At 59.8% G+C, this 19874-nt stretch overlaps 1 protein-coding gene and 2 long non-coding RNA genes across 8 annotated transcripts; 2 read left to right on the top strand and 1 right to left on the bottom strand.

The window, feature by feature from the left end:
• Positions 1-2454: 2454 nt before the first annotated feature.
• On the bottom strand, positions 2455-19505 carry LOC309891114 (uridine-cytidine kinase-like 1). Of its 6 annotated transcripts, none has more exons than XM_082785502.1 (15): positions 19431-19505; positions 13319-13512; positions 12787-12893; positions 12470-12640; positions 12200-12271; positions 11137-11326; positions 10653-10714; positions 6793-6812; positions 5017-5115; positions 4555-4648; positions 4355-4417; positions 3944-4066; positions 3662-3769; positions 3286-3442; positions 2455-2830 (listed from the first exon to the last, which is right to left on the bottom strand). In XM_082785502.1, the coding sequence occupies exons 1-15, from the start codon at positions 19478-19480 to the stop codon at positions 2754-2756; spliced, it is 1587 nt and encodes a 528-aa protein (XP_082641628.1). In that variant the 5' UTR covers positions 19481-19505; the 3' UTR covers positions 2455-2753. The 6 variants fall into 6 exon arrangements, with proteins under 6 accessions (XP_082641628.1, XP_082641627.1, XP_082641630.1 ...); XM_082785501.1 differs by lacking the exons at positions 6793-6812; positions 19431-19505 and adding exons at positions 9572-9588; positions 15788-15996; XM_082785504.1 differs by lacking the exon at positions 19431-19505 and adding an exon at positions 15788-15966.
• On the top strand, positions 14723-15740 carry LOC309891115. The gene is made up of 2 exons (XR_014319475.1): positions 14723-15001; positions 15104-15740. It is a non-coding gene; the product is annotated as an uncharacterized lncRNA (long non-coding RNA).
• On the top strand, positions 16115-16953 carry LOC309891116. Its single transcript, XR_014319476.1, has 2 exons — positions 16115-16250; positions 16502-16953. It is a non-coding gene; the product is annotated as an uncharacterized lncRNA (long non-coding RNA).
• Positions 19506-19874: the final 369 nt, after the last annotated feature.

Here is a 19874-nt window from a genome sequence, read left to right as displayed (position 1 = left end):
GCCAAGATGGCGCCGCAAGCCGGTGGCGAGGGCAATGGTAGCAGGGATGGGGCTGCCAGGCATCGAGGCCTCCCGCCATGGTGTTTGTTGCTAAATTCACCATTGCTGCCTCAAACAGGGCAAGGGGAAGGCAGGCGGGGATGGGGAGGGAAGGCGCCATGTTCTCACATGGCAGGAGCAGTCTGCCCAAAGGGGAAGCGGTGGCATGGGTGCACCGCCGGTTTGCTGAGGTAAAAGTCAGCTCTGTGGTGGCAAAACACAGCTTTACGGGGTTAAATGTGGGCGTGCTGAGGAAAAGTGTGGCTTTAGTGGGGAAAAACACAGATCTGGTGAGGAAAATATGGATCAAATGCAGATGTGCAGAGCAAAATTATAGAAGGACTGCAATAAAAGCGGGAGCTGCCCAGGGTGCAGAGGTCTCCAGGACCTTTGTGTGATCCCCTGTGGGACAGGGTGTGGGTGCTTGGCCCCGAGGCCATAGGGCGCCATGCCGTGCTCTGCTGTGCTGTTTTGGGTGTGCCAGCTGCCGTCCATGGGTGCTGGGGCTGCCTGGGTGCGTGGGTGGCACGCAGCAGCCTGGAAGTGCTGCAAAACAAGACGTGGCAGCCGGAGGCTTTGGTGATGCCTCCTCCCCTCCACCCCAGGTTTGTTTTCCCCTCCCATGGCGGGACATCCTACAGGTGCTGGCTGTGCTCATCACGGGCTTCCTGAGGTGACGGGCCGGACCATTGGTACACAAAGCCCTTTGGTGGGCTCCATGGTGGGTCACAGCCCCATTGCACCCAGTTCTTCTCCAGTCACACCTCGTGGGCTGCTTCCTGCACGCTGCTCCTTGGGGGCTTTGATGAGAGACCCAGAGCCACAGCACCCGTGAGGTTTCGAGGAAGTTGGGATGAAAGATGCTTGCTTTGCTCCCCACCAGGGAATTGTTGTGGGTTTTTCACCCCCACGATGGACCCTGGGAACAGCCCCTACTCAGGACCCACTGGTGGCCTTGTCTCCCTCAAGGAGGCCAAGGGCGGTGTTCAAAGCTCTGCTGGAGCTTTATGCATGAAGAATGACGGGGCATTCATTCATGGGGTTGCACATGGCGTGGCAAGCAGACACTGGGCTCCTCCAGCACTGCCCTGCGCAGCCGGGAGGCAGGAGGGCTGGTGCAGGCTCCTCCATGCTCCTGGTGCAGCTGCAGCCCCTTGTCCCACACCTCGTGCCATGGCTCACCTGGTGCCCCAGCCCCAAAGCCCTGTGTCTGCCAATCCTCCTGTGTTTGTGCTTATGAGCTCTCCTTCCACCTACGCAAAGAGCTATTTTTAGCAGGCCCTAATCAAGTGTCAGCACTGGCTCTGAGCGTGGCTTTCAAGAAGAGGGCTCATGCTTTCACTGAGTGCTTGCAGGAACTTGGGCGTGTGCTTTCTTTTAAATTTAGTCGAGAATTTATACAATGTGCCACAGAGCGGTGGCGGTTATTTTGGGCTCCTCACACCTGAGCCCACACTGAGCTGGCACCAGGAGGCTCCGCTTCAGCACATCATCCCCCTCCTGGTCCCATTGCCCTGGATGCCTGCCTTGCCCTAGCCCCGAGAGACCAGCTCCCAGCCAGGGGTCCCCAGATGAGGAGGGGTGGGCTGGCTCCTCTTGGCCCCTTTACCTCCAGCACAAGGATGTCGCACGGGTACTTTGAATCGGGCAGGAAGGGAAAATACTCTGTGTTCAGCCACAAGGGTCACAGCTCTGACTAAATCCACCTCCTGGGGCTGGCTGTCTCCCTTCCGCTGAGGTTACCCTGGCCTGCTAGCAGCTTCCTGGAGACCGTTACGAGACCCACGCCGCACGGCATCGCGAGCAGCTCTGATTCAGCAAGAGCAGCCCGGTGCTTGCGTGAGCTGTGTTTCACTTCGGCTGCTGAACTGAAACAAGGGCTTGGTGCTTTTTAACCCCAAGCGTGAGGCGATCCCAGCTGAACTTCAGCTTCCTTGCAGAAAGGAGGAACGGCTCTTCCTCCGGGACCAGCCCTTCACCCGGATCTGGAGCGCGGGATTTCTTCCCTGGAGCGAGGCAGCAAGAAGAGGGAGCTGGGGAATGGGGGTGGTGGGTTCTCCTCCTGCCCCAGCCCTACTTCAGAAGGAAAGCCTTGGTTTGAGGGGGGTTATACCACCCTTGCAGCAAGGCCACAAAGAGCTCTCCGTCCCCACCAGCTCTGAGGCTTTGAGCAAGCAGGACTGAGGGCACGTGCTCCACAGGGGTGTAAGGACTTCAGTGCTTACTGGAGGGATGCAATGAGCAGCCTGCTGTAAGTAGCTCAGCCAAAAGACAGAGCTGCAAGAACCTCTCTATGCCTGCAGGGTCAGCGTCCCTCAGCAGCATCCACCTCCACGTGCAGCATCTCCCAGGGTGGCGGTCCTGAAGGGGTTATGACTTCTTGTCAACCCCGGGCTGTGACAAGCAATGGCTCCATTCAAGAAAACCAGAGAAAAAATTTATTATTTTTCTTTATAAAATATCTCCAATAAGTTATATAGGCAAATATTTAAATTAAAATAAATTAACTCCACTCTATGCTGGGACACGCGACTGTCCACAGAGTCAAACTAGGATTTGTGTTTCTTTGAAAAAATATGCCCTAGATCTCCAATGTAAGATTTGAAAAAAATATCTATGCTTGGTGAGGAGAAAGGAGAAATCTTTGCGATGGACAGAAGGGGTTAAGGTGCGGTGCTGAAGCTGCCTGCCACCAGAGGCACCTCCACGTCCAGCTAAGTGCTAAGAGCATCTTCATCATCACTCCAGTCAGGAGGAGCGTCCGTCCCGAAGTACCGATCGCCGAAGTTCCCTGTGGGGAGAAAAGATTGCAACCACGGTGCAGCGTTGCAGGAGCCTTGGATCAACCCTTCCAAGCTGCTGGCTGCCCAGCAGGCGAGGAAACAAAAGCAGGTTTATCCGACAGCTTGAACGGCACTAAAATTTGGGTAGCAGCAAAACTGGAGCAGCCTGGAGGCTGCTTTAGCACCCCGCAGGCTGTTTTAGCACGCTGTGGCAGAGGTGAGGACAGAAGAACACGGTGAGCTTGTTCAGGACAAGCTCGTTTCAGGTGGCAGCTTTGGAAATGAGGTGGGCACTGGTCTGCCCCAGCTGTCACAGCCCAGATTCTCAGTTTTGGGCTGGATGAGGCTCGTGGCACGAGGCTACGGCTGCCTGACAGTGCTCAGCGTGCACCTCGATCCCACCACCTGCATGGCAGCAGGAAAATTCCTCTGAAACTGCTCATTTCTACCCCCAGGGACTCACCAATGCCAGGGATTATCCGGAACAGGTCATTCACCTTCTTGTCCACAGCTGTGGTGATGATCTTCACCCGGGGGAAAGCGTAGGCGACTGAGTGGACACCCATCTCTGCCATAAGCAGGGAGAGGAGGAAGATCTTGTCTTCTGGGACATCGTGATCCTACAGGAGAGGCACGGAGAGAGCACGGGGGTGTGTGGGACGAGGAGCTTACAGGGTGCTTACAGAGCCACTCCACCTCTTGCTGTAACCCACACCACCCTCTGCAAGGACGGACCAGCTTCAGTGGGGCTGTGGCTGGCCCTTTGAACGTTTTTTTGGGGTCAAACACCGTTTGTCAGCCCACCTCCGGCCCCGCACCCCCCTTGAAGTCCCCCGTACCAGCAGCACCCGCACGGCCATCATAGCTGCTGCGCCTGTGGAGACCGTGCAGTCCATCAGGATGACGTGGTCTTCGCTGATGTCCTTGGGCAGCCGCAGGTAGTGGAGCTGGGCAGGAGGGGAGAGAAGAGGCCAGAGCAGCTCAGGGGCTGCGGGCTTCATGCAGGGACCTCTCCTGATGGGCAGAGTGGAGCCAACGCGGCACCCCCAGCCCTTCTTTTAGAAGGGTGCAGGCCAACAAGCAGGAGACGTCTCGGGGGGGTGGGGGGGTTTGGTTTTTACCTCCGGCTCGCCCGTGTTGCAGTTGGTCTGGATGAGGATGGTCCCGATGCGCACGTCCTTGCACACAGCCCGCAGCGCCGGCTCCATCGTCTCGCCCGCCCGCAGGATGGACACCCCGGTGATCTGCAGCGCGGGGAAGATGGAACGAGAAGGCACGATTCCCTAGGTGCACGCCGTGTGCTTTTTGGCCTCGAACCTCGGGACCTCTCACGGGCAACCCCAAAGCACCCCCGAAGAGGGCTGTGCTGCTCCTGCCTCCCAGAGTGGTGGCACGGTGACACTGCTGGCACACTCGTGGCAGCAGGAACCATCCCCAGGGCCTGGTGGAAGCCCTGAGAGGCCAGGGTTGTCCTCCCCCTGCAGCTTACCCCACCAGGCAGTTTGGGTACACGGCACCTCGTTTCCACTTACTTGCTTCCCACTGTACGTCCTCCCTTCGTAGTCCTGTCCCTGAGGGGTTTGGACTGTGCAACTCTACGAAAAACACACAAAAAGTGTTACCACAAGCACTGGCACGGCTCTCAGAGGAGCTCTGGTGACAGGGGGACAGCCAGGCTGGTCCCTTAGAAAGTGGGGCTGGACAGGGCATCGTCACCCAGCCCCAAACCCACCTGGAAAGGGAGAAAGGAGAGCGCGTGCTCAATCAGCAGCCGCATCAGCCTCTTGGAGTAGAAAATGAACTCGTCCCTGCTGGTCTCCTTGTTTCTGGAGGGGAAGGAAAAGAAACGTAAGCTGGGGACCAAAATGTGCTCCCCCTGGCTCCAGCACATCAGGGAAAGCCCCTGCTCCAGCTGGCTGTCAGCTGCTTGTTTGCACGGGGCCCATGGGTTGAGTTTTAAGGTGAAAAGTTTTAAGGTAAAAAGCAGAAAAATCGTTAGCAAGATGAGGGAGCATTTTCCAGCTTCTGAGAGCACCCCAGCAATGCTCCCACACCCAGGACCCCCTCCTAGCTCCTTCGTCCCATGTCCCCAAGCCCCGGGGCAGGGCACAGGTTGAGCTCTGGGGGTTCGGGAGCCCAAAATGAGCCAAGCCCACCCCATCCGAGCCCCGTCCCGCCCCGGGGGGGGCTTTACCTGATGATGGTGTGCATGCCCCTCACCTGAGGGGTGCTCTTCAGCACGCTGAGGGTCTGCGGGAGAGGGTGGCACTGGTGGGCAGAGGCCAGGGCGGCCCTGAAAACCAAAAACGGGGTCAGAAGAAGCTCCGGGTGAGGTTCCCGAGGGCTTGTGCACAGCACACGGCCGGAGCCATCCTCCCAGATGCCCAATCTCCTGCAAACTCACACCGAGGACGTTTGGCCGAGCCCAACGAGCGGCCAGCCCTGCCCGGGACCCCGCGGTGACGGAGGGACCCGCTCCGGCTGAAGGGGCAGGGGGTGGGTGCTCGGGATTTAACCAAAAAAAAAAACAAAATCCCAACGTCCTCCCGCTCGGGAGCTGGAGCTGGGGGATGGATCCTCGCCTCATGGGGTGAGGAGGAGATATCGCAGCGGGCTCGGTGCCACCCTACAAGCACGGGACACCGGGTGAGCACGCATCCGTCCCGAATTGGGAACAGCTTCAAGGCTGTGCCCGCGGGGCCGGCTGCCTGTGAGTCATCTCCACGTAAGTAATAGGGCCGGGAGCTATTCTGGGATCAAGGGGAGACCATTGAAAGGGGGGAAGAGCACAATGGAGCCCCATTAATCACCTCTGGGTCTGTAACGAGCTGAAGGTCACAGCCGCTGGGCTCCCCGGGGGCCGGGCAGGATATGGGGCAAAGCCACTTTGTCTGGGAGGAGGGCTGGGGTCACAAAGCCACACGTCACACCAAAAAAAAAAAACACCAAACAAACACGTGCCAGCGGCCGCTCAGAGAGAGGACGGGGAGGAGGAGAAGAGAGCAAACAGACACAAAGCAGCGGGTGATTAAGAGTCGCCATCCAGCAGAAACCTTGGATTAATCGCCCGCAGGCGCACACGGAAGGCACAGAAGCGGAGGAGAAGGCAGAGAAGATGACCGGGGGGTGGGGGGGGGGATGGAGGAGGGCAGGGCTCCATGGCTCCAGGTCTCCATCCACAAAGCCCAACGAGACATTCCCAAGGCCTGGGGGAGCTTCAGGGCTCCTTTTTGCTTTTGCCAGCCACGCGGGGAAGGATCCCGAGAGCCGAGGCAGCACACGGGGCAGGCTGCGCCCCCACTGTGGGTCCGGAGAGCCCCCCCTGCCCCTGTGGGACCAGCAGCCCTCAAGACCCCGCAGCAGCTGTCAGTGAAGCGAGCTCACCCCGTTAGCCCCCAAAATTTAGGGTAGGTGCTCTCAGAGATGCAGCTCTGCCCCCTCCTGCAGGACCCGGCCCCAGGGACAGGTTCTGGGGCCGTGGCCACCACCCGGACCCCCTCCTGGCCCCAAAAACGCGGCCCCACTGAGCCAAAGCTGCAAGGGGTGAGCGCTGCTGCCTGCTCCCGGGGCTGGGGGACAGAGATCAGCCCCTGGCACCGCACTCACACCCTCCTCTCCCAACCCCAGCGGGGTTTTTGGGGCTGGAAACTGCTGTCCCCAAAATCAGAGCAGCTCCAGGTGCTGGGGTTGCGCCCGTGGTCTGCGAGCAACCCCGTTCCCTGCGGAACGGGCTCAAATGAGGCTAGAAAAAAAAAACAGGGCTAGAAAATAAAACCACAAAAACCCCCTTGGGACCCTCCCCAAGTCCCAATTTGGCCCACGAAGCCCCCCAGCAAAGCGGGACCCGGTGTGCAGCCTGCCCCAGGACCCCCACCCGGGTTAGTGCGGCTCACACTGCGCTGCCCGCGGTTAGTGGCACCCCCCCACCGCGGCCGTGAGCGTTATTTTTTTTTTTTTTTTGGCTCCTCACATATCCCAGCGCAGCTTCCTCTGGTCACCGGGTGGGAGGGACGTTCGGGGGGAGACAAGACCGGGCAACAGCAGAGTTTTGTGGGTTTTTGTTGTTTTTTTTGTTTTTTTTTTTTTAAGGGGAGAGGGACAAAGACGACATGGAACAAAGGAGAAAGCACCGGCATTAGTTAAAAAAGGGGGGGGAAAAAAAAAAAAAAAAAAAAAAAAAAAAAAAAAAAAGCCCAGTGCCCGGGCTGGCACCATACAGCCCCCAAAAGCCCCTTCCTCGGTGGCCCTGTCCCCTGTCACCAACCCTGGTGCCACCGTGGGGACTGCCACGTCCCTGTCCCAGCTGGTACCGCAGCTCCTGGGCTCCTCGAAGCCCTGAAATCCCAAAATAAGTGCAGGAGCTTCAAAAACCGAGCCTCGTCCCGCACGTCCCACCCCCTCCTGGCACGCCGGGGGGGCTCTACCCCAGTCCTGGAGAGCCGAGAGCACTGGGAGCACTGGGAGCACTGGAGAAAGGCAGCCCTGAACCCACCACCAGCAGCTGGAAAACCTTCAGGACCTTCACCCAAATCCGCCATCCTCACACAGGGGCTCGCGGGCAGGGGGCTGGGGGGGTCTCAGCCCTGCCAGGGGGGGATCTGGTCCCCAAACCCAGCACCCGCAGCCTGCCTGCGAGCTTCCTGCCCCCCCCCCTCCTCCTGTCGGGGCAGGACGGCGACGGAAAATTCAGCCAGGCAAGAAAAACGTCTCCGTTTGGAAACTTCATTATTATCTTTTTTTTTTTCCCCCTCCCTCAGAACAAAAGGTTCGAAGGTAAAAAAAAAGAAGAGAAAAGAAGAAGAGAAAAGAGAGAAAAGGGGGTGAGCATCGCTCAGGGAACATCAGCTCTTTGTGGAGCGCGCCGTCAAACAGGAAGCAGACAAGAGACATCCAGCTACAAAGGAGCTGATGCAGTCAGGGCATTTCAAACACGAAACACGGCCAGCAGCTGGCTTTCACGGCTGACATTTCAAACCAGGGCTATTAAAGCCACGCCACGGGCTGATATTTAAAGACACAATCGGCAAAGGGCACGCCGAGCCCATCGCGACCCGGAGCGGAAGGAGGATCGATCGGCGAGGGATAAAGCTGAGAAGAGCTCCGAGAGCTGGGTTTGTTGCTGAAATGGTGCAGGAGGGGGGCAGAAAAAAGGCTGGGGGGACACACACGGGTCCCTCTGCTGCTGCGGGGCACAAGGAGAAACACCCGGGCATGGGTGGAAAGGGAGTAGGTGAAGGTAATCACACCTCCCGCAGCGCCGTGGTTAAATGTGGGGCCGGGTCGGAGCATCCTGCTCTTATCCTACCTGCCACCAAGGCCTGGCTGCGTCCCCACGGCCACCAAAGGGCGGTGGCATCAGAAAAACACGTGTGACATTTGGATGAAGCCATTCAGGACGGGGAATCGCTTTCGATGGCACCCCAGGAGCACGGAGCCCGGTGCCCGTCCCTAAATCCACCTCGCAGGGCTGTGGGGCCACCGGGGGCTACCCCGGCTTCGAAAGCACCACGATGCCAGGAGCAGAAACTTCAATTTCACAGGATTTTTTTTTTTTTTCCAGACCCTCTGGCAAAGGCATCAATGGAAACCAGGGGCCTGAAACGGAGCACGCACATTTCTGCGGCCTTGATGACCGCAGGGGTCAGAGATCTCCTTCCGAATTTGCTCTCGGGACACTGCTCACGTTGCCTCAACCTTTTGCTGAGTACCTGGCTTAGAGGGCGCACAAAAAGTTCAAAAGATCGCCTGTGCTGAGTGCCAGCTCGATTAAAGAGGAAAATCACCAGAGAGAAAGGAAATCCTACAAATATAAGTACATACACACACACATAGGGGCATGCAGACACACACACAGCCTGCTCCCTGATGTCATCCCTGCAAGATTTCGGGTCAAAAACTTCTCCCTGTGCTAAAGAACAACTTCCCACCTGAGCCTCCGGACACCCCAGGAAGCTCACGCAGGGAAATGCCGGGCCCCGTGGTGTTAAACAAGCAGAAAACCCGAGAGAAAATCAAACGTCCGGTCTCTTAGTCCGGGAAATAAATGGTTGAAGCAGAAATACGGAAGGTGGAGAGCCTTTTCCTGTCCACCGTAGGTATTTTAAAAGCTTTCTGTGTGCCTCATGTAAATCTGGGGGTTACTCGTGCTAAGTGTCTCCGTACAACGATGGAGATCTAAATGGAAACCCTCTGCAGGACCGCAGAGATACCCGTAAATCTCGCTGGCTGCCTAATGGATGTGAGAGAGCCTCGGTCCCACCTGGATGCAGAGGCTGAAGAGGCTGCGTAAATCGCTGCCTGCTCCACAGCATCCTCCTGCGGGTCCTGGGAAAGGAGCAATCCTGCTGGGCTGTGGCCAAATGGGTCGCCCGGTCCCAGATCCTATGCCCGGTGAGGGATTTGGGGCTGTCACCTCCCTCCTGCGGCTTCGTCCCCAGGGCTGGGGAGGGAGAGAGGCTCCAAAACCGCTCGTCTTGGAGGAGGAAGGGAAATGAGAGCAAAACCCAAGACGTGGAGCCCCCCTTTCCTGCAGGGTCCCGGCTACAGACCTGGCGGCGCCCCCGCGGCGCAAACACGGCCCCGAGGACCGGCCCCGTCCCTGCTGGCCCCAAAACCGGGGACTCGTGGCCTCTTGCCATGGGATTCGGGAGCTGTCGGTCTCGCCAGCGGGTCGGGGTTTAGGCCAAGCAGTGCCTGGCATTGGAAATGCCTCGGGCTGCACAGACAGGGCAGGGTTAGGGGGCTCTTACCTGACACTGAGTTCACGCTGCGGCAGCAAGACAAAGACACAACGCAACCGGTATTAAGCATTGCCAACACCACACGGTCGTTTCAAGACAAAAGAAAAGGAGAAATAGGAATATTTTCCTGCATTCCCATGCTAATTCCCATGTAGCTTTTTCCCCTTTCTTCCCCTCCCCGGGTAAACGTGAGCCCCCCAGCCAACCCCTCGCCTGGCTCGCAGTATTTGCTCTCCCTGCCACGTCTCGGGGGGCTGGAAGAAAACTTCCATTCCCCCTCCACCTGATGCCAGAGATGATGCCAGGGCTCTGGGCTTGGCTCCTGTGCCCTGGGAGCAGGGTTTAGCAAGAAAGCAGCTTCCTGAGCTGCCAGAGTTCAGCCCTGGGGTGTCCCCAGGGGAACTTTTCCACCCTGGTTTTGTGCCGGAGCAGGCACAGGACGCACGGTGCTGTCACAGGCACCAGAGGCTGCACGGCTCCTGCAGGAACCGAGCCCTTGGCTTTTGGGGTGTCCGTCCCCAGGCTGTGCTGCTCCCCGGGTATCACCCCGAGCATCTTCACAGCTCGAACACGAAAGCTACAAAGCACCCCGGCACCGTGGGGCAGCGGGAGGGGGCTGCGCTGCCCAGGGAATGGCAACACGCAGCTGGGAGCGAAACAGGACAAGACTTTTTTTTTTTTTTTTTTTAGGTTTTGCTCCCCACGGGATGCACCCAACGAGTGGGAAACCGGGCTCTGGGTTGCCAAAAGCGCAGCAGTGGCTGCGAGGGGCGAAGAGGAGAAGCCAGAGCCGGAGAGCAGGAGCGCTGCAGGGCTCGGCGCGATGCTGGGTGCGGGTCCAGCATCACTCGAGGACGGCTGCTGTGTCCGTGGATCACTTGCTGTCCCGGGGAGATGGAGGCTGCTGCGGGACCACAGCGTGCAGCGAGGGTTTGTGCTCGCTGGGACGAGGCAGGCTCCTCCGGGCTGGAGGAGCAGGGCTCGGAGGAGTTGTTGGGGACAGCCCAGGAGCACAGAGGGATGCCAGCCCGTTCCCACCACGGCACCCGGCACCCCGAGGGTCCCCCCATCCCTCACCAGCACCTCTTACCTCCTCCAGCTGGCTGTGGACGTGCTGCACGATCAGGTCGATGGCCACCGTGTTCCCACTCCCTGAAGCAAAAGCAGAACAGAGGAGGTGAGGGCCACAGCGCTAACCACGACAAGCTCCTTCCCCAAATTCCCCGCTATGCTCAAAAATAAACCCTACTCCTGCAAAGCATCATCCACCAGGAGACATCCCTGCTGTTACCACATCGCTCTTTGGTAATTTATTACTGAATATCTAGAATACAGATAGATATAAGATATAGATAATAATATAGATAGATATTAGATGGAATATCTAGATATCTCGATATTTTTTAAATTTCTAAGCTACCAGCACTTGTAGGGCAGGACTAGCTGAGGGAAAAGCGGCACGAATTCCCCAGGAACCTGCTTTTGGCGAGTTTTTGGGTCTCTCGCCTGCAAAAACCTTTGCTTTTGCCACTCTCCTGCCCTCGCCCGCCGGGCCCCAGGCACACGGGCAGTACCTCGGGGCACCACGATGTCGGCCAGGCGCATGGTGGGCTGGATGTACTGGTCGAAGGCGGGCTTGACGAATTTGTTGTACTGCTTGATGACGCCCTCGATGTCACGGCCGCGCTCGCTGATGTCCCTGCGCAGGCGGCGCACCAGGCGGATGTCCGAGTCCGTGTCGACGAATATTTTCAGGTCCAGGAGCTGAATGAATGAGAGGGGAGGGAAGAAATCCCAGCGGGATGAGCATGAAACAGGAGCTGGCCTCCAGCAGGCAAAGCCAGGAGGCTGAGCCCAAGGCACGGCACGGCTCTGACCGAGCTGGGCTCCGGGCTGCAGTGAGCTTTGCCTCTGTGAATGCTGCCAGTTCAGACAATGCCTCCTGCCCCCAAGGACCTGTCCTGCTCCAGATCATGCCTCTAAGCACCCCCAGCACTTTGGTGGGATGGTATTTAAGGGCGAGGAGGAGCTGGAAGGACAGAAACCAGCGGGTTAATTCGGGAGCCGCGGCTCGCTGCTGCTGGAAGGGAGCCAGGCACAGCAGGACAGCTCTGGGGCTGGGATCCCTGAGGCTGCCCCCAGCCTCCAGAGACAAAACCGAGGGATATTCGGAGGAAAAGCTCCTCGGGGATTTACCCAGCTGTCCACTGGAGGTCATCGTTGCTCCAGGAAAGCTGCAGCACAAACGCTTGGCAGGGGAGCGAACTTCCTAGACTGAGCCTGGTGAAGCTTGTGCGTGGCTCACCCCCCCCCTGCAGCATTTTCCACGGACCCAAACACTTCCCAGGAATGCCTGAAGCTCTGGATGAGCCCGCCCTGGGAACACAACCCTCAGCAGAGCAGAACCTCAGCCAGATTTGCCTCTGGCTGTGCAAGCTGAGACGCGGGGTGGAGGTGTGCTATTTCTGGGCGTATTTACGCGCCGTCGCTGCCAGGGCCCGGGTCACCACTTGGCTCCTGGACACAAACAGCAGAGACCAAGGCCTCTGATCAAAGCCTGGGGCTCTTCCTCTGCTGCTGCAAGAGCCCAGGACTATTTCTTCCACACCCTGAAGCTGGACGAGACACACAACTCACCTTCAGCAGCTCCTTGTCCGCAAAAGCCATGATGCCTTCGAAAATAATCACGTTGGCGCCGTACAGGGTTTTCTGCGGAGGCAGAATCGATGTGGTTAGAGCTCAGAGATCCCCCGTTCCAGCAAAAAAAAATAAATATAAAAACAAAAGAACGATCAGCTCCTTGTTTCCCAGGCTTTGGGGTGACTTTGGGGTACCCAAAACCCGCACCCTGCTCTCACCCCGGCGGTCCCCCCCCCACCCCATCCCGCGCCCCTCGGTGTCCCATACCCATTCCTTCTTCCTGCTGTGGGTGGTGAAGTCGTAGATGGGGATCTTCACGCTCTTGCCTTGCTTCAGCTTCTTCAGGGTGGCGATGATGAGGTCGAAGTCGAAGGCATCGGGGTGGTCGAAGTTGAAATCGTTGCTGGCCGCCTGCTCCTGCTGCTGCTTGGTCAATACCTGTCCCCGGAGAGGAGTTTAGGGCTTGTGGCCGTCCCCCTTTTGGGGCAGCCGTCGCTCCTCCTGCCCCAAATAGGGCCAGGGGAAGCAGGAGGCTGTCTCTGAACCCGCTCCACGTTTCCCCATCAAGGCCACGGCTGCCTCACCTTGTAGAAGGAGTCCATGGAGAGCAGCACCACCCAGGGGACGTCCAGAGCCTCGATGATCATCGTGGCCACCGTGGTCTTCCCGGAGGCGCTGCCTCCTCCCAGACCTGCCAGAGAGAAGGGGAGGAAGCCCCCGAAATCTCCTCCAGACCCCAGAAGGGGCTCGGGGGGGCTGCTCTGACGCTGGGGGCACAGTGAAAGAGGGAGATGCTGGGTGAGGTGATCCCTGAAACGCCCAAAGGCGCTGGAAGTGCCAGCAACGCGCACGGCTCACGCGGTGCTTGTGTAACGAGGGGAGAGCTGGCACGGGAACAGCCGAGGCTAAATCCCTGGCAGCTCGTGACCACTCAGGCAAGCTGCAAGCTCTGGGAATATCTGCGAGGACTCTCCCCGAGGCTGAGCAGCTCAGGACGGAGCCAGCCTCCAGCTTCTGAGCAGTTTGTGGGAGCGCGGGGGAAGCAGGAACCCCAAATGAGGTCTCCAAGAGGACAGCACCGATGCTGCCGGAGAAATTCGAGCTGTTTCTGCCTACCTATGACGAAGGCCTCCTTGGACTGGGTGCCGTGCTCGTTGTACCAGGGCGGCCGGCCCGCCGTGTAGATGGTTCTCTTGCTGGTCCTCAGCAGGGGCGGCTCCGACTTGCACTGGCTCGTGGTGCGCTTTCGGGGAGGTTTGGAGGACCCCACGGCCGGGTACAGGCGGTCCAAGGACTCGGCGCTGCTGTTGCTGGGGATGGGAAGAGGGAGCAGGGGTTAAATAAAAAAAACGAGGGCTCTGGTGAGCACCGAGTGCCATCACAGAGGGCGGCGGGGTGCCCCAAAAGATTTTTCTAAGGGATGGAGGCCAAAAACGAGCTAGAACTCATCCAAATTCTGCCACGCACCCCATGCACAAGCCCTTTCCTCGCAGCTTGGACGATTTCCAGCCTCAACCCTTCCTGGGGCTACAGAGCTGCTTGTGCCCGCTGTGCCGCGTGGGCAGGGCAGGGCTGGGAGCCCTGGAGCTGGTAAAAACCTCTCCCCGATCTGTCCTCCCACAGCAGGGAGCGGGGGGGAGCCCGGGGGCTCTGCGCTTGGCAGGGGTTGTGGTGTCTGCGAGGCGATAACGCGGCGGCCGGCCAGGAGATAAGCTGCAGCCCGCACCAGGAGGATGATTTCCACCCCCGGGGCACCGAGTTCTGCACAAGCAGGCTGGGCTGGAGGACAAATCCCAGCTGGAAATGGGGCTTTTTCCCCAAAACAACCCCCTGCAACCCCCCTGGCACGACCACGAGGCGCCTCCGGGAATCACCAGGTGGGGATAAAACCTCTGCCAGGGCACCGAAGGGTCAGAAGGGTTTAAACCTTTTTTTTTTTTTGCTTGGTTTTAAGCCGTTTTGGTACGCAGATTAGTCCCCTCCTCTCCCGCAGCCCTTTTTAGGGTAATTCTCGATAATGACCAAAATTTGAGACCGGCCATCTGTGCGCAAAGCCGCCCGGCACCTCGCAGGGGGGGCGAGGGGGGGGGGACGGCCGTGGTGTGGCTCTGTGTGATCCTCCCAGCACCGTGCAGCGCCTTCCCCAGCACCAGGAGCTTCCACATCAGTGCCAGAGCCGTGAGCATCGCATCCAGAGCCTCGCTCAGCACCTCCAGAGCCTCGCTCAGCACCCCTGGAGCCCTCTCCCGTTTTCCCCCGAGGCTGAAGGCGTTTCAGGACCTCGAGGTGCCAGCTCCTGTCCCCACTGCAGCTCAGCACCAAGCCCAGCCCCTGGTTTCTGGGGCTGAAATCACGATCCCCAAACCCAGGCACAGCCCCTGGATTGATCCTGGTCTCCGGAGAGGTTTCTGGCAGCCAGCAGCAGGCTGGGCTCTGCCTCCAGCTCGGATCCACGCAGCTCAGCTCCAGGCGGTGACAAGGAGGCTCTGCCCCCACGGCTTCGGCTGTGCCCCAAATTTCAGGCTGCTGTCAAGGTTTTCTTCTCCCCGAGGTGCCCGCAGTGCACCCAGGCTGCTGGCACCGAGGGCACGAGCAGCAGATCCATCCTCCCCTCGTCCTCCCCGACGCAAGGAGCGTTTTCATCCAATTCCCAGAGCTCTCCTTCTTCGCCTCTTCTCCTCCCAGCACGTCTGGACCTCTGCATAAATTGTGTTCCACCTCTCCAACCGCTGCCCCCCATGATTTATCCCAGATAAACACGGCTCCGGAGGGCGGTGACTGCTCTGGACTCCTGCAAAGGTCACGATTTTGCTCCTGGTGCCAACTTCAGGCTCTCCCCTCCGAAGGTCCCTCAGTCTCAGCTCCCTGATTTCCCCGCTGGGTTCTTCTTTTGCTTTGTAGGGCCAAAACCTCGCTCTCTGCACCTACTGAGGAGGGAAGAGCCCGGAGAAAGGCCACTATTTATAGCCAGAGCCCCTGGGCTGCTTCGTGCGCCCGGCGGCGAGCCCGGCCAGACCTCGCCAGGAGGGCAGGAGGGGAGCACAGCCCTCGTCCTCGTCCTCATCCTCATCTTCATCCTCTGCAGCCCTGCCGTGCCAGGAGAACGCGTCCCTGTGCCAGAACAAGGCAGGTACAGACAGAATCCCCTCCCTCAGCGCCTTTTTGGGGGCAGCCGCCCCCATCTGTCCCCAGGTTTGGGGACGTTTCCCTTCCTCGCCGCAGGTGAATCCTCCCCGCTGGCACCGGCGCTGCTTTGCCAGGGGAATCCCAGCTGGGTTGGAGACCCCTCCATGCCCACTCCCCACCTGGGTGAGGGCAAAACATCCAAATCCCAGCACCCCAGCTGCAGCCAGCGAGGGAAAACCCCAAACCTGACCTTGCCACCCCGCAGGAGAGCTCCTCCTCGGTCCCATGCCCTGCAGACACGGCGCCAGCCTTCCAAATCCTCCCCCTGATCCCCCCCCGGGGAAGCTGATCTTCCCTCCAGCTGCCAGGCACGATTTCGCAGCCCCCCACCAGAAGAAAAAAAAAAAAGAAAGAAAGAAAGAAAACCCCAAACCCGCCCCAAAAAGGGGCAGAGCTCACCTGCCTTCGGGCCCGAGGGCCCAGCAGCCCGATATGCGGACGCTGGCGTACGCCGGGGGGCTGCTCATGGCCGGGCACCTCCCGGGGGGAATTTGGGGGGGAATTTGGGCTCGGAGGCTTTGGGACGAGCCATGCAGGGAGCGTCCCCGTGTGGCTGGGGGGGCACCGACCCCAGAAATAGGGGGGGGGGGACACCACGGGGCTCGGTGGGAGGACGGGAGGCGTTTTGCTGGGAGCCGCGGGGCGGTCGGCGCGCATAAGAGGATAGCTTAACCCAGAGATTACGTTCATTACCTGATATTAATAGCCCTGGCTTGATTAAAGAAAAAAAAAAAAAAGGGGGGGGGCAGCAGGGGGGTGTCACCTCCTCCAAACGCCCCGGCGGCGGACGAACGGGCTCGTTTCGGGGCCGGGGCTCCTTCAGCTGCTTCTGACACTCAGCGCACGGCTCCGGGGCAGCTCGGTGAGCACAGGGGGGGGGGCAGCAAGGGAGGGCTCCGGGGGGGGCACCGGGATGGAGCAGGCACCCCGGGGGGGCACCGATGGGGCTGCACAAGGCTCGGTGCTGCCTTACCGGGGCTGTGGGTGCGGGTTTGTCGCCCTCCTGTAGCCCCCAGGTGGGGGCCGGTTGGATCTGACCCCCCCCCCCTTTGCCGTCCCCGCGAGCTCGGCAGCCCCGGAGTAAACAAGCCCTGGAAACTCAACACCCCCCAGGCTAAGAATAACGCCGCCACCGCCGCCGTTCCCGCTGTCCCCCCTCGTCCCCGTCCCCAAAATCTCCACCCCGGGTGTTTGGGCTCCAAGCCGCCCGCGGATTTGTTTTCCTGCGGCGCCTGAGAAATCGCCCAAAAAAGCCACGGTCACCGAGCACCACGGCCACCAACGGGACCACCACGGGACAGCCGGACACCGAACGGGGTCTCAGCGGCTGCCTCCTGGCCCTATAACGCTGAGCTGGCCCCGAAGAGCAGGATTTGACCCGGGGGATCAAAGCAGCCCGTCCCGCGCCCTGCCATTTCGGCACCAGCTCCCCTCTCGCTGGAAAAGCGCTCGCAGGAGTTTAAAAATGAAAATCCCTCTTCCGCAGCGATTTGGGATCTTCCTCAAAAAGAAGAAAAAAATAAAAAAAAAATAAAAATAAAAGGGGACCAGAAATTGGAACCGAAGCTCTCCTTGCCCGTGTGTCACTGTTCCTTATCGCACGCTCCCCGCTGCCTTTTTTTTTTTCCCTGCCTTTGTTTAAAGCCTCCGAGCGGTGGCACCGATGCTCCCAGCGGTTCTCCCGACGTCCCAGACGAGCTCCCAGGTAGGATGGGAATTACCCACGCCAAATTTTAATCCCGGCAGCAACAAAAATCCCCCCGGGGGGGCTCAGCATCCGACCGCGGGCACCGGGCGCCGCCGCGGCTGCGGGCACGGCGCTGGGCAGGGCCCTGGGTGTGCGCCTTCGCTTCCTGGTTCCCCAGCTCTCACGCAGGGCGAATGTTTTGGGACTTTTTTCTTCCTTCTAGAAGATTTTTTTTTTAAGCCCGTGGTCACAGGGCTGGGGCAGCCGGGCTTGAAATTGCGAGCGAAAGCGACGCGGCGAGGGCGGATGGAGGCGTGCTGGGGCGGCCACCTCAGCTCCCTGCGCCCCGCGAGGAAATGCTGGAGGAACGGGAGGCTGAAGGAAGCGTTCAGCCTAAAAACCAAATACCTTGAGGAAAAAAGAGCAAGAACAAGGCCGTCCGAATGCACAAGGGCTGAGACGAGGACGTTCAAGACGAGGATGTTCAAGACGAGGACGTTTGAGACGAGGACGTTGGAGATGAAGATGTTGGAGACGAGGATGTTCTCCACAAAAGGTGGCGCAGACTTTTGGGACTTCGCCTCTCCCGGGGTGCTGGGATGAAGCAGAGCCCCAAGCAGCTCTCCCCCCGCTGCTCACCACAACCCCAAAGTCACCACCAGGTCCTTGGGAGAGCTCTGGGGGTGCCCAAGCTGAAGCCAAGCAGCGCTGGCAGGATGGATCGGCTCCGGTGCCACCCCGGGGTGCAGTTTTCTGGGCTCTGCCCGCTGGCACGGGACGACTCCAAGGCTCCTTGGGATTTGGGGAAGGGCCACAGCAAAGCACAACGACCGAGACGGGTCCGATCCTGGATGCTGCCCTGCACCCCGCGGGGCTGTGCTGCCCCAGGACCCCCTCGTCTGAGCGCTGAGGGGGCTGCATCCCCCCTGCCAGGTTTTGGGAAGCCCGAAGTGCCCGGAGAGAGGTGGCGGCGTGGAGATGGGGGACGGAGGCAGCCCCAGGGGCACGGGGTGCCCCTACAAACCCGAGCAGGGCCACAGTTGGTGCCCCCACCTCACCCCACACAGGGATGGAGTCAGCCCCCCCGGCGGGGCAGAGGGAACACCTCCCTCCTCCGATCCCATTAGCTCGCTGCTATTTATACCCGGCACAGGCAGCTCCACCGCAGCCTCGCGGTCAGTGCCCGCGGCTTACACAACCCCACGGTGCCCTATGCCCCACATCCCGTCCCGTTCCATCCTATCCCATTTTTTTCTGCCCTGTTCCATCCCATCCTATCCCATCCCATCCATCTCATCCCATCCCATCTCGTCCATCCCATCCTATCCTATCCTGTCCTGTTCCATCCCATCTCATCCATCCCATCCCATCCATTCCATCCTAACCCATCCCATCTATCTCATCCCATCCCATCCCAACACACCCCATCTTTTCCAACCCATCCCATCTCATCCATCCCATCCCATCCATCCCATCCCACCCCACCCCATCTTATCCATCCCATCCTATCCTGTCCTGTTCCATCCCATCCCATCCATCCCATTCTATCCTATCCTTTCCATCCCATCCCATCTCAACCCATCCTATCTCGTCCATCCCATCCATCCCATCCCATCCATCCTATTCCATCCCATCCATCCCATCCCATTCCATCCCATCCCTCTCATCCATCCCATCCTATCCTGTCCTGTTCCATCCCATCCATCCCAATTCATCCATCCCATTCTATCCGATCCCATCCCATACATCCCATCCCAATCTTGTCCATCCCATCCCATCCCTCCTATCCCATCTATCCCACCCCATCCATCTCACCCCATCCCACCCCATCCATCCCATCCCATCCTGTCCTGTTCCATCCCACCCCACTCCACCCCCCCAAAATTCCCCCCCACCACCCCCACCCCCACCCACCCCACCGCCCCCTGGCTCTTCCCCATCCATACCAACACCGGCAGAACCCCCCCAAAAAATTTTACCCCCCCCCAAAAAAATTTTACCCCCCAAAAATAATTTTACCCCCCCAAAAAAACTCACCTCCCCTTCCAAAGACCAGTCCCACACCCCCACCCGGGGGCCCCCCCATACCGATTACACCTCCCACCCCCCAAAAACCCCCAAAACCCCCCCGGGACGCGCTCGCAGCCCCCCGGAGCCCATTTTTGGGGCCGAACCCCCCTTTTTTTTTATCCCCCCCCCCCTCCCCAAATTCCCGTATTCCCGGCGCTGCTTCACCCCGGGGGGGCCGAGCCGGGTTCCAGCTCCCCCCCCTCAGCCACCCCCAACCCCTCGGGACCCCCTCGGGACCCTCCCGGGACCCCCTCCCGGTGTCCCCCCCCCCCCCTCCCCCGGTACCTCCCGGCCGGTGCCGCCGGGGCCCCCTCGGCCGCCGGGGCCGCGGCCATGGCGCTGCCGGGGAGAGGCCGGGGCCGGGCGGGGCGGAGCTGGCGCGGGGGGGGCCGGGACTTGTAGTGAGGGGGGGAAATAGGGGGAAAAGGGGGGAAAATGGGGGGAAAGGGGGGAAATGGGGGGAAAAGTGGGGGGAAAGGGGGGTGTAGGGGGGTATAGGGGGTGAAAGGGGGGTGTAGGGGGGGTGAAAGGGGGTGTAGGGGGGGTAAAGGGGGTATAAGGGGGGTTATAGGGGGGTGTAGGGGGGGTTATAGGGGGGTGTATGGGGTATGGGGGGAAAAGGGGGGAAAAGGGGGGTATGGGGGGTGTAGGGGGGTATAGGGGGGTGTAGGGGGTGTAGGGGGGTGTAGGGGGGTATAGAGGGGGGTAGGGGGTAAAGGGGGTGTAGGG

The sequence above is a fragment of the Aythya marila genome (assembly GCF_965140915.1).
Source record: "Aythya marila genome assembly, contig: HAP1_HAP1_SCAFFOLD_421, whole genome shotgun sequence".
NCBI classification, from domain to species: Eukaryota; Metazoa; Chordata; class Aves; order Anseriformes; family Anatidae; genus Aythya; species Aythya marila.
Note: the sequence above shows the minus strand (reverse complement) of the source record. Positions and strands in the feature narration are given on the sequence as shown.

Coding starts and splice junctions, on each gene's coding strand:
- LOC309891114 (XM_082785499.1), bottom strand. CDS start 14,388: ATGCTCACGGCTCTGGCACTGATGTGGAAGCTCCTGGTGCTGGGGAAG. Junction 10,715..11,136: donor CGACATCGTGGTGCCCCGAG/GTACTGCCCGTG, acceptor CTTTTGCTTCAG/GGAGTGGGAACACGGTGGCC. Junction 4,649..5,016: donor GGCATGCACACCATCATCAG/GTAAAGCCCCCC, acceptor CTTCCCCTCCAG/AAACAAGGAGACCAGCAGGG.